The sequence below is a fragment of the Rhamphochromis sp. 'chilingali' genome (assembly GCF_963969265.1).
Source record: "Rhamphochromis sp. 'chilingali' genome assembly, chromosome: 2".
NCBI classification, from domain to species: domain Eukaryota; kingdom Metazoa; phylum Chordata; class Actinopteri; order Cichliformes; family Cichlidae; genus Rhamphochromis; species Rhamphochromis sp. 'chilingali'.
Window position 1 is genome coordinate 61,686,212 of NC_137930.1, and position 14,123 is coordinate 61,700,334.

A 14,123-nucleotide genomic window follows, 5' to 3' on the forward strand; every position below is an offset into this window, starting at 1 on the left:
TTTCAAAGATAGTGTCTGCCCAAATCCAGCTAAACACAGTCAAACTGATTGGGGCTTTTCATAATACAGATGGACAATGACCCAAAACATACAGCCAAAGCAACCCAGGAGTTTATTAAAGCAATGAAGTGAAATATTCTTGAATGACACACTCAGTCACCTGATCTCAACCCAAGTGATCACGCATTTCACGTGTTGAAGATGAAACTTCAGACAGGAAGGCCTGCAAACAAACAGCAACTGAAAGCTGCTGCAGTAAAGGCCTGGCAGAGCATTAAAAAGATGGAAAACCAGCATCTGGTGATGTCCATGAGTTCAAGAATTCAGGTTGTCATTGCCTGAAACCAGAAATAAACATTTTATTTTCAGTTATTTCATTTGTCCAAATAGTTTTGAGTCCCAGAAATGACGGGATTGTGTTAAAAATGCTTTAGTTCCTCAAATTTTTATGCAGTCTTTTTTGTTCAACCCAGCGAATTAAAGCTGAAAGTCTACCATTTGACTGCATCTGAGTTGTTAAATTTAAAATTCATTGCGTTAATGTACAGAACCAAAATTAGAAAAAAAGTAGCCTCTCTCCAAATATTTATGGACTTAACTGTCACTGCGAAATCAGGCTGCACTGACATGCTATCAGTTTGGATCCATGCAGTGTTAGTTTTAAAAACATTTGGTGACAGATACAATTTGAGGCTATGAAGACCTTTAAAAGGTTTGTGTGACCCAGATTTTGGATTTGTCAACAGATATTTAAATGTTTCTGACTGTCGAAAGTTGCTAAGCTCTGATTGGTGGTTTTTTTGCCCGAGGAGGTGGGTTTATAAGAAAAAAAAAAACTTTAGGGTTGGTAGCAAATAAATGGTACAGCTGACTGAAACTGTGCACTTTGGAAGTGTCCAGATCAGACAGCTGAGAAACCATGGCAAAGTTCTGGAGTGCCAAATTTTTCATGGCACTAGCTTGGCTAGGCTCTTTAGCTGGGACAGAGGTGGAGGCTCAATACGTTCCACCATTCGTGCCTCCTCCGTGGCAGAAACCCCAGGACCCTCAAGTTCCACTGTACCGTCCTCCTCCGTGGCAGAAACCCCAGGACCCCCAAGTTCCACCATTTCCGCCTCCTCCTCTTCCAAAGCCCCAGAACCCTCAGATCCCTCCACCATACCGCCCTCCTCCACCGCAAGATCCTCAACAGCCTCGACCTCCTCCTCCACCTCCGCCATACAATCCTCCTCCATGGCAGAAACCCCAGGACCCCCAAGTTCCACCATTCCAGCCTCCTCCTCTTCCAAAGCCCCAGAACCCTCAGATCCCTCCACCATACCGACCTCCTCCACCGCAAGATCCTCAACAGCCTCGACCTCCTCCTCCACCTCCGCCATATCAGCCTCCTCCATGGCAGAAACCCCAGAACCCTCAAGTTCCACCATTCCAGCCTCCTCCTCTTCCAAAGCCCCAGAACCCTCAGATCCCTCCACCATACCGACCTCCTCCACCGCAAGATCCTCAACAGCCTCGACCTCCTCCTCCACCGCCATATCAGCCTCCTCCGTGGCAGAATCCCAAGAAACAACCTCCGCCTCCACCTCCACCGCACATCCCTCCTATACCACAAAATCCCCAGCAACCTCGACCACCTCCCCGGCCATTCCCTCAAGGGCAAGTCCCACCTTTTCCTCAAGTATCCGATGATTACTTTCCCCAAAAACCAAAAGTCCCACAGAATCAAAAGTTGCCTCCGACGCTGCCACCTGCTCAGAGCTGTGATGTGGAAAGAAGTGTGAGAGTCCCATGCGGAACTACTGGTATTTCAGGTGCTCAGTGTGAATCCATAAAATGCTGTTTTGATGGCAATCAGTGCTACTTTGGAAAGGCAGGTGAGGTTTCTTTGGTTTGTTTTATCTAATAAATGGCTTATATTAATTGATCCAAAGCTGTTGTCAACAAAACCTTGAAGTCTGATTACACTAAAAATATTCAAGTAAAAGTGGTGTTCTTAATCTTTATGTTGTTTACAGTTTGTCAGCAACATCAAATCCTTTATCTGCCAACTTTTTTTTTTATCACCAGTGACTGTCCAGTGCACTCGGGATGCCCAATTCGTTGTTGTTGTCGCCAAAGATGTTACTCTACCCCACCTTGACCTCCAGACAACCTCGCTGGCAACAGGTGGTCCTGGCTGTTCATATGTTGACTCCAATTCAGCCTTTGCCATATATCAGTTTCCTGTTACTACCTGTGGCACTACCTTTATGGTAAAACAGTGTATTCTCCTACTTTTCCACCAGTCAGGCAGGGTATATTTGTAAATATTGTTATCTTACCAACCACGTTTAACCTTTTGCAGGAGGAGCCTGGTGTAATAATCTATGAGAACAGAATGACTTCCTCATATCAGGTGGGGGTTGGGCCTCGTGGATCTATTACCCGAGACAGTCACTTTCAGTAAGTAAACATTTTAGAGTGTCCTGACATTAAATTAAAGTTTTGGACTGTGTAGCATGATATCACTTTCTTTTTCAGCTTCATCTTCCAGTGTAGGTACATCGGCACCGATGTTGAAACTGTGATTGTAGAAATCCTACCGTTACAAAATCCCCCTCTGCCAGTTTCTGCTATGGGACCCATTAATGTAGTCTTGAGGTTGGCCAATGGACGATGCCTTACAAAGGGTTGTAATGAATGTAAGTGTATTCCAACTTAAAAGAGTCCATTCGTTTGCAAGATAATGTAAAATCTTGTAATAATAATTGACGTGTCTGCTCTCACAGTGGATGTGGCCTATACTTCGTTCTATACGGAAGCAGACTACCCTGTGACCAAAGTCCTGAGGGACCCTGTGTACGTGGAGGTTCAGCTTCTCAAAAAGACAGATCCGATGCTTGTCTTGACTCTTGGTCGCTGTTGGGTAACCACAAGCCCTTTCCCTCACTCCTTCCCCCAGTGGGACATTCTGATAGACGGGTAAATAAGATACCAGTGTGCTCAGTCCTGTTTGTGACAACATGTAGAATTTTAATCAAAATGTATTTAATGCTAGATTTTTGAAGAAAATAATTTTATTAATATTTGGGAATGAAATAAAGACATGGTTTTGATAAATCATCCAATAATCTAATAAGCTGAAAGGTTCGTCTGTAGTGGACACACAGTATATTATTTATAATCGATCTTACCCGTAGCTGGTATTGCTGAAGACAAAAAAACTGTTGGCTAGTGTTCTCTTAAATAAAATTGTTCTCCATGCACTCCATCCAGATGTCCATACCGGGATGATAATTACTTGTCCTCACTGGTACCAGTGAGTGCTAACTCTGGCCTGGACTTCCCCAGTCATTACCGGCGTTTCGTTTTCAAAATGTTCACCTTTGTGGGTTCCTCAGTAAAGGACCAGAAGGGAATGGACCCACTGCATGAAAAGGTAATTAGTACATCAGTTTGAGCAGTGTTTCTGCACTAACTAAATATTTTTCCCTTTTAACCAACACGCTTATCCTTATTCCTTCAGCTGTACATTCACTGTAGCACAGCCGTGTGTGTTAGCGGACAGTTTGTCAGCTGTGAGCCAGCATGCCACAGGACAAGTAAGATATAAATTCATAGTCTCTAAGATTCAAATGCAAAATGACCTTCAATCTGATCATGTTTCTATTTCCATGTGTAGGGAGAGATGTCGAGGCTGAAGACCAAAAGACGAATGAACCAAAGACTGTGGTTTCCTCTGGGCCACTGATCATGACTTCTCCCGAGCAGTTGACAGCTTGACCTCAAGAACTTTGCTGAGAACAACAAGTTAAAAAAAAATCTGCAACATGAAACGGTTATTAGTAGTATGAAGTGGAAATTAGATTATAATGTAGGAGAAAAGAATTCAAGTGTGCTGTAGGAAGAAATATGTCTAATGATGTCATTGAGATTTATATTAAAGAAGTATTGGCTCCAACATGATGCAAATTAGTTTGTTTTTTGCTTGTACTATACCTTTTTTACCAGTGACATTCCTAAAAAGGAGAACCAATTTCTGTAGTACCCAAGTCATGCCTTTATAATGAATCCTACATAAAATACAAAAAGTCATCTTTCCCCAACCACATCCCTTTATTTTAAGAAAATTTTTAGAAAAGATTAACAGATAACAGACACCTTCCCAAAATGATTTTGGGAAGGTGTCTGTTATCAAACAAACAAAAACAAACAAAAACAAAAAAACAAGATATTAGATATTGGTTCACAGCAAATCTGTAAGCAGGTATATGGACTCAGAATGCAGAACTAAACTCACAATCACAGCATTATAACTGGTAAACAGGTGACAAAAACCAAAAGCTAAACAACAGATCCTGAGACATGACAGATTGGGGAGACACAGGGACGATGAGATGAACGTGGCAACATGGAGGCAGAACACATAGAGACCAGACGGACAGGACTGGGGAGATCAAAAGTAAACAGAAATTAAATAAATTTGCAACGTAATTTATGTTCCAAATTATAAACTAAGGTGAAAATTGTGCAGAAAGTTTAAAATCTTCAGAAAGATTAGCGTAATACACACTCACCAGTCACTTTGTGAGGTATACCTGTTTAACTACTCGCTAATGAAAAAATCGAATCAGCCAATGGCATGACAGCCACTCAATGCATTTAGGCAGGTGCAAGTGGTCAAGGTGGTCTGCTCAAGTTCAAACTGATCATCACAATGGAGAAGAGATTATTTAAGAAACTTCGAATGTGGCATAGTTGATGGTTCTAAACACGCTCGTCAGAGTATTTCAGAAACTGCTGACTTACTTGGACACAAATATCTCTCAGGTTTACAGAAAATGGTTGGAAAAATCCAGTGACTACATGGAAAAATTATGAAGAGAGAGATTTGATGTCGGCTGTAACATTCAGATGCCAGTAGGATAAGATAATAAGGTGAGAGATTCTAAGGTGCTCAATCCAGTAAAGCACCTTTTGGATGTGGTTGAATGGGAGACTGTCACACATGTATGTGCAGCTGACAAATCAGCAGTAACTCCGTCATGTTATCATGTTAATACGGACCAAAATCCCGGAGTAATTTTCAGCACCTCATTGAATTTACCTTATGAAACAGCAGTTCTGATGACAACAGTGGGTCCAACCCAATACTAGCAAAGTATAGTTACTGAAGTGTATGTTATAAACTGAAAAATAAATAATAAAAATTGTGCCTTTTCAGTGTGCTTAAAAAAAAACAAACAAAAAAAACAAAAACAAAAAAAAAACACACGAACAAATACTGATAGAAGAAAAATAAAATAAATGTTAAAGCCCTCTATTTAAAGTAACATTAGTAGACTACAACAAAAACATGAAGGAATAAGGCTGCTTTAAACTGTGACATGAATTTTACAAAATATATTGATGAATGTTCAGAGATGCTGGTGCAGTTCTGAATTTAAATCACAAATGTATTAATAGTGTAACGCTAGTAAATGCAATAATTTGGTCTTACATATATTAAATCTTATTTAGTAACAGAGGAAACAGAAAACAAATGACTTTCAGATATTTTATTACAAAAACAAATTCTAAGTATATATTTGCCATGTTTGAAAAGGCTTCTAACAATCTGTAACACTGATCATACAAAAGCTGTGGAACCTCAGTTCTCCATGATACAAAGCCTGAAAGCTACTTAACTGGAGCTCAAAGGTATGCACTTTCACAGGTTTTCAGCTTAAAATGTACACTTGAAACTGAGAATGTAATTCCAAGAAATCCAGCTGTCAGAGTTTTACCACACAGCAGTAAACAAAGTAACAAACAAAAAACAAACAAAGCACTGATGAAAACTTTACTGGACTGCAGACAGTGTGTGGAAAAATGTTTAAATAACAGAAGTAGTGAATGTATGAAACAGGAAAAGGTTTCATTGCAATTAACAAGCTCTGAATTTTAGACTGTAATGCTGTATTTATTATAATAAATCAGGATCGGTATGACAGCACAAAACATTTCACTAAGCTGAAAAATACAGAAAAAAAGACGTCAAAAACCCACCAATGAAATATCAACAACCAGCAATGACTTTTACAGGTCTGATATATCTTTGATTAGACATACCTTCTGATTTGTGAACAACTGAGTAAATGAAAGGACATGAAGGAAACCTAAGAATTTCCACATAAAGTAACAGTGTTTGCCAGTTAACAGTAAAATATGAATAAACACATCATCACAGATCGCTGATTGTCTTGCAAGTAAATTTGACTTCATAAGTGCTGGTTTTCCTCCCGTACAAAAGTTACTAATGGAAGCAGTGTAGCGGACCATCACTGAACATCATACGAACATTTTATTGGCACAGCCGAAAGGTCTGGTGTTTGCATTTAACAGCAGCAGTGGAGTGTTTATTATGCCGCTCTATACAAAAAAAGCCATTTAATTTTATGGATGTAGGTTTTACCAACAAACACACACATGAAACTAAACAAAACAAAACCAACAGCAAAACGTGCACACTGAACTTCTGAGTCCCACGTTGCTCTTTTCCTGCTCAACAGTGCTGAATCAGGTGAAACGCCGTGCCAGCGTTACCACTCAGCTGAGCGTCTCTGCATCAGTCAGACTTGTCCTTCTTTTTGCCTCCCCCTATAGGAACTTTGCTGGCTACTGCGGAGCCGACAGCAGTTACTCCTCCAGCAACAGCACACACTCCCCCTTTAACCAGTCCTACTCCCATCACAGGCACGGCGACTACGGAGGTGACAGCAGTTTTGGTGAGGTCCAGACCCTTTCCTCCTATCCAGGTCACACCGCCTACTGTTGCTCCCAAAGCTCCCTTGGTGGCACCGTATAAGCCCCCCGCCAATCTGCCGAACATGCCCGGCTGAGCCACTGGATGGTCCTTGTTGTCTGATTAGAAACATCAAAAATATCATCTTACATTTTTTTTTTTTTTTTTAAATCCTCTGAGCCATCCTGAACTATATTATACAAAATAACACTTCACCCACAGCAACAATTCTTGCTTCACATATAAATCTAAATTATTTGTGACATAATTGCACTAGGGCTGCCACAAACGATTATTTTGATAGTCGACTAGTCACTGATTAGTTGACTAATCAGATCATGCATCCATTGGACGTAAAACGTACAGCTTATTGCACCAGCATGCATTTGCTCTTATATAACTATCATTAGTTTACAGCTTTAAGTGTTTAAGATATGTGCTAACTAAAAATAAAGACAAGATGATAGTTTATTACATTTTAATTAAATTTGCAGATTGTTCGGTGAAGTTTAATAAACTCAGCAGTCTGCTCCTTGCTATCTAAAGTATAACAGGACACCGGAGTATATTCTCGAGCATCTCACACTTCTGATAATCAGTTGTCTGCTTGACGTTTATTCAGCTGTGTAAAAACTATAACTTTAATCTCAGCCAAACCAATTTACTCAGGAACAAATAAAATACTGATAAAAGCCAAACAATAAGATTTTTAACTTATCTAAGTGACTTCCATATATTTAACCTGAGTAGCGAAAGACTGCTAACTAAAAATAAAGACAAGATGGTTTATTAAATTTTTATGAAATTTGCAGATTGTTTCGGTGAAGTTTAATAAACTCCTTGCTATCTAAAATATAACAGGACACCGGAGTATATTCTCGAGTGTCTCACACTTCTGATAACCAGCTGTCTGCTTGACGTTTATTCAGCTGTGTAAAAACTATAACTTTAATCTCAGGAACAAATAAAATACTAAAAAAGCCAAACAATAACATTTTTAAGTTATCTAAGTGACTTATGTATGTTTAACCTGAGTAGTGAGCCTGTAACCCCGGCTAGCTATCGAGCTAGTGGGTAACAGATGTCTCCGAAAACGTCGGAGAGCTTTTGAAAATATGTGGTGTCTTGATGAACTGAGCAGATATTTGAGGTTTACACAGCTACATCCTCGCTTGAAAATATGTTAAACGTTTATTTTGTGACCCAGAAAGAATAATAAGAGTAATATTAAAACTAAGTAGCTGCCGCCATTGTTGGAAACTGAGCTGGGCTGCGCTATGAATTCTGGGACACAGCTTCTTCTTCTTCGGGGTTTAACGGCAGCTGGCATCCTTGTACATGCAGTGCTTCTGTTTCAGTCCGTTATTACACTCTTAAATCCTACTACTTATTCCTGCGTCTTTTGTGATCTTACAAAGCTTCAAATGACATCAGTCGTTGACGATTTTGATAGTCGACGTAATCGTGACTAGTCGACTAATCGTGGCAGCCCTAAATTGCACCAGATGGCTGAGGAAGGAGTTTCGTCCTCTTAAAAGGGAGTTTTTCCTTCCCACTGTTGTCAAGTGTCTGCTCAGAGGAGGTCATTTGATTGCTGGGTTTTTTTCCTGTATTACTGTAGATTCCTCTGCCTAAAAATATAAAGTGCCTTGAGGTGACTGCTCGTGATTTGGTGATTGATATATATATATATATATATATATATATATATATAAAATTAAAACTATCATGTTTATTAATGATTAATTTTTGTATTTTTGTTTATTTAAATATATAATCATTTAATCAAGATGTCCCAGAGCTCAGGCTGAACCCTTCAAATTACAATCTAATCAACAGCCATAATGATATTGTAACTGGTGGTTGGGCCTCAGGAGATAAAGCAGGTTATCCACCAACTGGACGCTAGCTTGATCCCCAGTTCCTCCAGTCCATATGCTGATGTGGCCCTGGGCAAGAAACTGAGCCCCAAATTGCCCCAATGCATCTGCTGGAGTCTCTGTGCGTGTGCTTGTGCATGTCTTTGCGTGCGTGCGTGCGTGCGCTTGCACGTGTGTGACTGTTACAAAAGCTCTTGAAGGCATGTGACAAAAAATGCAGTATAAGTGTGTGTGTGTGTCTTTCAGTGAAAAGTGCCTTGAGTGCTCAGTTAAGAGTATAACAGTTCCATTCTACCCCAAGTACCAGTCCTACTTGGGGTAAAAATTGCAATAAAATTTCTGATGAAATTTTAAAAAAGAAAAGAAAAAGAAAGGTGAACATTTTACTGACGCTTACATCCAGCAGAATTTATAAGTATAAGTAAATAAAAGGCATTTTCCATTCTTCTTTTCCAACGAGCTATTATAGTTAATGACACACTTCCTAATTTAAAATGTAAATCTACTGAAACAAGTTGGCACAAGCAGCAGCAGCAGCACTATAGCAGTGACACGACATTGTATTCACTGACAGAGCAGAAGACAAATTTTAGCCCAAAATTAGCCTAGGTTGTGCTTTTCACTGGAAATTCAAAGCAAATAGCTAATAATAACAAACAAATACTAAAGTAATGTAACCTTATAACTCTTTAGGACCTGCACAAATATGTCACATGATAAAAAAATAAATGAAAACTGAAGTATTTTCTATACGTGGGATGAACCAGCTGTTTCAAAACCTGCTATTTCACCATGTAACAACATCAGTAATTTCCATCTACTGATTGCTTTTCCTGTCATATGAAGTGCAACTAGCAAGGCTCAGTGGAGTCATATGTTGACATTTGGGTCACACATCCACAGGTGTTAGCATCTCCTCTTTCATAATCTGGCTGAACTCAACGGTGTGTTTTTGCCTCAAGTGGTGAAAGAAGTTTGTTGTTGCCAGCTTTAGCAGAAACTGCTTTCTTGCATATTTTGCAAAGTACTGTGATATTTTAGAGGCGGTTGGAGTACCTCCCTTCCTAGGTACTAAATTGTCACTGGAGGCTAAAAGGAAGCTCTTGCTCTCACGCATCCCTGGCTAGTCTCTTTGCGAGTACCAAGAAACATAGAAAATATATCGTAACATGATATTTTTATCTATTTTAAAAATTTGTACCACTGTTATTGCCGACAATATCAATGATATCGCACAGCCCTACCTGTGTTTCTGTAAAAGTAACCGCTGTTCAAGATTTATTAGATAAAAGTCCAATACAAAGAGTTGGACTTTGGCAGAGTAATGGTGACGCACCAACAAGAGTATAAATGTAGACAACACTGTTGCCCAGTACAGCAATGCTATTATAGAAAACATGTTGGCGGTGTGGAACAGCCATTACGACTTTCCCCCTTCATACGGGATATTTAATTATAACATTTCCCAGTTTTGACAAACTGTAGCAAAAGGACATGAGGATTTCAAACAGAGCAGTTAAAATCTCTTTGTTGTATACAGGCTACCCTGTGAACACCCGCTAATCAAATTTTAATAAAATTACAGTGCCCTTAATAGCTGATTCCTGGAGAAACAGCTAATCACTGTGGTAAAAACGGTCCTAATTACATATAATTTCCCCCACGTGTACATCTTTAACCAAACAGTGTGCTACTATGCTAAGCTTAAAAGACGTGTTAGCATACGTCAAAGGAGGTGTCCCGCTATACTTACCTGCAGCTGCTGGCTCATCTTCATGGCATGCAGGCATGTCCGAAGGCGCCTGCTCTGCCTGACTCATCTCTCTGGGAAAATAAGTGACACAATTACCAACATGTCACACAGCAACGCAGATATGAAGTGTACTGAACTACAGCTAAACAGAGACTGCCTTAACTTGAAAATCCCACTGAAACTATTGAAAGTTATCTTGTTACTGACTGAAGTGTTTCCGTGCATGTTGAAGCACGTTTAGCTGTAATGCTGAATGTGATAAGTTGCTGTATTTTCAGTTTATGTCCTTAACATTATGAACAACAAAGTACATAGTGCAAAACTGCTCCACCACAAACACGTTGGTGTAAGTTTTGACGTCTGTGACAATGTTTTGAGCTTACTGAAAGCCTTTCTTCCAAATAAAATATGTATGTATGTAAGACAGCCTACAAAGACAGCTTTAACTTACAACGTCAGTGTAAATAACTGGCTGCTGGATGCACAATGTGTACAGAAAATAAAGGAGCTTGCTTTGGGCGTGCTCCGTATCCTTAAAACAAGGCGGACCTGTTCAGGTGTTTCTCACAGAGCAGGTTAAAAAAAAAAAAGCACAAAGAGATAAAATATGAACTGTGTACACCTTCACTCCAAATCACTCCAATTCTATTGTTGAATTCGTTAGTTAATTTGTGCACAACTATTTAAAGCATTTTCATGTCTGCACAAGCCTATTTCAGAACAGACGTTGGCCAAAACAACAAACATAATAAATAAAGGGCCATTTCAAAAACAGACCATTAAGAACTTATAAAAACCTGCTCAAAAGACATCTTCTTTAAATGGGTTGTAAACATAACGACGGATAACGGTTGAAAGCTGTGGTGGAAACAACTCTGTATAGGGTTCAAACAGATCGAGCTCTACGTGCAAAATGCGACAGTAACTTCCAGTCAGTACTCGAAGAGTACGCTAACTTGTATTACTAACCTTTATAACCGTCATAGTTGTGTGACTTATACGCGGAGCCTGAACGTCACGCGCTGATTAATGTTATTTTGTAGAATCTTCTAGCTCAAACGTCACATCTCTCCCCAGGGAAACGCCACTTTCAGCAGCTTTCTCCCGCTAATAGTCGACAGTGCGTCGTCATTTCTAAACTAGCCGTCCCGTATAAAGTAAGGGTCTGCGGTGTTTTCGCTCGGGAGTTGTTTTAAGGAAATATGGCTGAGGTGTTTTCCTTTTCCTTTTTTTCTTTTCAAAAGTGACGCTCGTGCTTCTGCTGAAGTTTTCATGGCTGACTGTCATCAAACAAACTGAATCCCAAACAGCTAACCCAACACTTACCTTGCGCGAGCGTACAGCTAGCAAAGAGAGCGACCCACTTTTGGGGAAGGCTGTGTTCTTTAAAAAAAATGACCACAGTTATTTCTAAAAGGACCAAAATCCTCAACAATGAAGCTGCTGATGGCGAAGCGAGCTTGTGTTGTCTGTCTGACTCTTTTTTTTGGAGGAGGAGGACCTCAGTCTCCACCCATAAAAAAACAGACTTACGCACTGTTTGCAGATGGATCCCCAGCTGCTTCTCCGTGTGAGAAAAACACACGGCTCACAAATACTGGATCTAAAATTAGACTGTTCCTGTTTATAATTTTAGTCCACTTTTTGACATGTTTCCGAAATTAATTAGCATAATTTCATAATGCAGTGAGGCCCTTACGTTTAAGAACCTAAACAGTGTTTTCCGATTATATCTAAACGGTTAAGAAGTGTACAGGGGGTTGTTTTCACATTTAAAAAATGTTTTTATTTTGGATATGATTGGGAACACCGTATTTCGAAATATACATTTATATGTAGTAGAAACAATGGGTTTAAATAATACGCAGCCTCAAAACACAACCAGACTTTGGTGGGATGGGACACGGACATAAATACCTCGAGACCGCCTCCTCCCTTCGAGGCGGAAGTGACGTACATGTTTAGGTTTACCAGAGATCGTCTGTCTTAAATAGATGGTCACGTCTCACCTGAAAACAAATGCAACCTCTGTGCGTAAAGGCATAAGATAAGATAAGATAACCTTTATTAGTCCCACACGTGGGAAATTTGTTAAAGGTGAAAGGTGGTATGAAATATGATAATAAGCTATTAATTTTAGAAATATACACATTAAAAACTTAGTATCAACCGAACTGAAGTGAATAAGGGTATAGGTCCTGTATTTTAAATCTTGTCACAGAGTTTGTGAAAGTTATCCAAACATTTATCACAACATTAAGATAAGAGTAGTCCAGGGGTAGGCAACTCCAGGCCTCGTGTGCCCTGCAGATTTTAGACATCACCCGGTTTCAACACACCTGAATCAAATGGTCATTCCCAGGCCTCTGGAGAATGTCAAGACATTTTGGGGAGGTAATTTAGCCATTTAAATCAGCTGTGTTGGATCAAGGACACATCTAAAACCTGCAGGACTCGAGGCCTGGAGTTGCCTACCCCTGGAGTAGTCTAATCCACACTTGGTCAAAAGTACACATACAGGCTTGCATATTCATAGACCTTCACTAATACTTGGTTAAATCTCCTTTAGCAAGTTGCACCTTGACCAGATGCTTTTGGTAGCCATCAAAAAGCTTTGGTTACAGCTTCCGTTGGATATTTGTTCACTCTTCATTTCACGCTTGGTAGTTAATTGAAATTTGTTGGTTTGATACATGGACCTAACTTTCAGGTGTAGTCTGCACATTTTCAATAGAGTTATGGTTTGGAAAGGTTTGGAAAGATGTTTATAGCAGCTTAATGTTTGCCTGCATTTTCCACTCCAAAACCAGTTTTGATGTGTCTTTGTGATCATTGTCCATTTGAAACACCCAATTTTGTCCAAGTTTCAACTATCAAGCTGTTGATTTGAGGTAAACTTGAAGAATTTAAAGGGAGTTCTCCTTTATTATTCTGTCCATTTTCTGTAATGTACCAGTACCCCTGGTAGAAAAATAGCTGCAAACAACATGCTACCACCACTATGCTTGACAGCTGGTACAGACTTTGCAGATTTAAAAGCCTCACCTTTACTCCACTAAACATTCCTCTTGTCATTGTGGCCAAAGAGCTCAGATTTTTCCTTGTCTGACCATAAAACTTTTCTTCAGAGGACAGCTGGACAGCATGGACAGCTGTAAATTTCAGTCAAGCTTGAAGATGTTGATTCTAGAGCAGGGGATTGTTTCTTGACTGACACAATCTTGTTCCATAGTGATGCAAAAATTCACTTAATTGTGGGCAGAGGACATTGATGTTTCAGCAGTTTCCAGGTCATGGCAGGTTTGAGCCTCGGTGGCTGCTGGGTTGTTCCTAAACTTTTCCTGTCGTCTGAGGGTAACAGTTTGGCTCTTTTCCAGACATTACAAACAGATGACAGATCTGAATATCTTGTCCTGGCCTTGTCTTGCCAGAACAAGATGTTTAAATTGTTGATCTTGAATTAATGATCTTGTAATCTGTTTAGAAATGGCTCCAAGAGACTTTCCCAACTTGTATAAATCTATAATTCTCCTTCTTAGATCTTAATTGAGTTCCTTGGACTTTCCCATTTTTCTGCGTATCGATCAATCCAATGAGTGCTGTCAAACACAGCCTTTCTATGTTGGCAAAGAGAAACTACTGTTGTAGTCAATCATGATAGTTTTTATATTTACAAAATGTTTAGTTTTGGTTCATTTTTTAAATTAATTTCTTTTTTTTTTATTTC

General features: G+C 39.6%; 2 protein-coding genes across 3 annotated transcripts; one reads left to right on the top strand and one right to left on the bottom strand.

Annotated features, from left to right (window-relative positions):
* Positions 1–919: 919 nt before the first annotated feature.
* Positions 920–3,762, top strand: LOC308384776 (zona pellucida sperm-binding protein 4-like; the record flags this gene model as incomplete). The annotated part of the gene is made up of 8 exons (XM_080863376.1): positions 920–1,874; positions 2,068–2,252; positions 2,345–2,442; positions 2,521–2,681; positions 2,769–2,961; positions 3,256–3,418; positions 3,506–3,581; positions 3,662–3,762. The coding sequence occupies 8 exons, from the start codon at positions 920–922 to the stop codon at positions 3,760–3,762; spliced, it is 1,932 nt and encodes a 643-aa protein (XP_080719502.1).
* Positions 3,763–5,522: 1,760 nt separating this feature from the next.
* tmem263 (transmembrane protein 263) lies at positions 5,523–11,890 on the bottom strand. 2 transcript variants are annotated; one of them, XM_080864643.1, is made up of 3 exons: positions 11,723–11,890; positions 10,397–10,467; positions 5,523–6,882 (listed from the first exon to the last, which is right to left on the bottom strand). In XM_080864643.1, exons 2-3 carry the CDS (start codon positions 10,461–10,463, stop codon positions 6,587–6,589), a joined length of 363 nt encoding a protein of 120 aa, XP_080720769.1. In that variant the 5' UTR covers positions 10,464–10,467; positions 11,723–11,890; the 3' UTR covers positions 5,523–6,586. The 2 variants fall into 2 exon arrangements, with proteins under 2 accessions (XP_080720769.1, XP_080720770.1); XM_080864644.1 differs by lacking the exon at positions 11,723–11,890 and adding an exon at positions 11,366–11,644.
* Between the last annotated feature and the right edge of the window lie 2,233 nt (positions 11,891–14,123).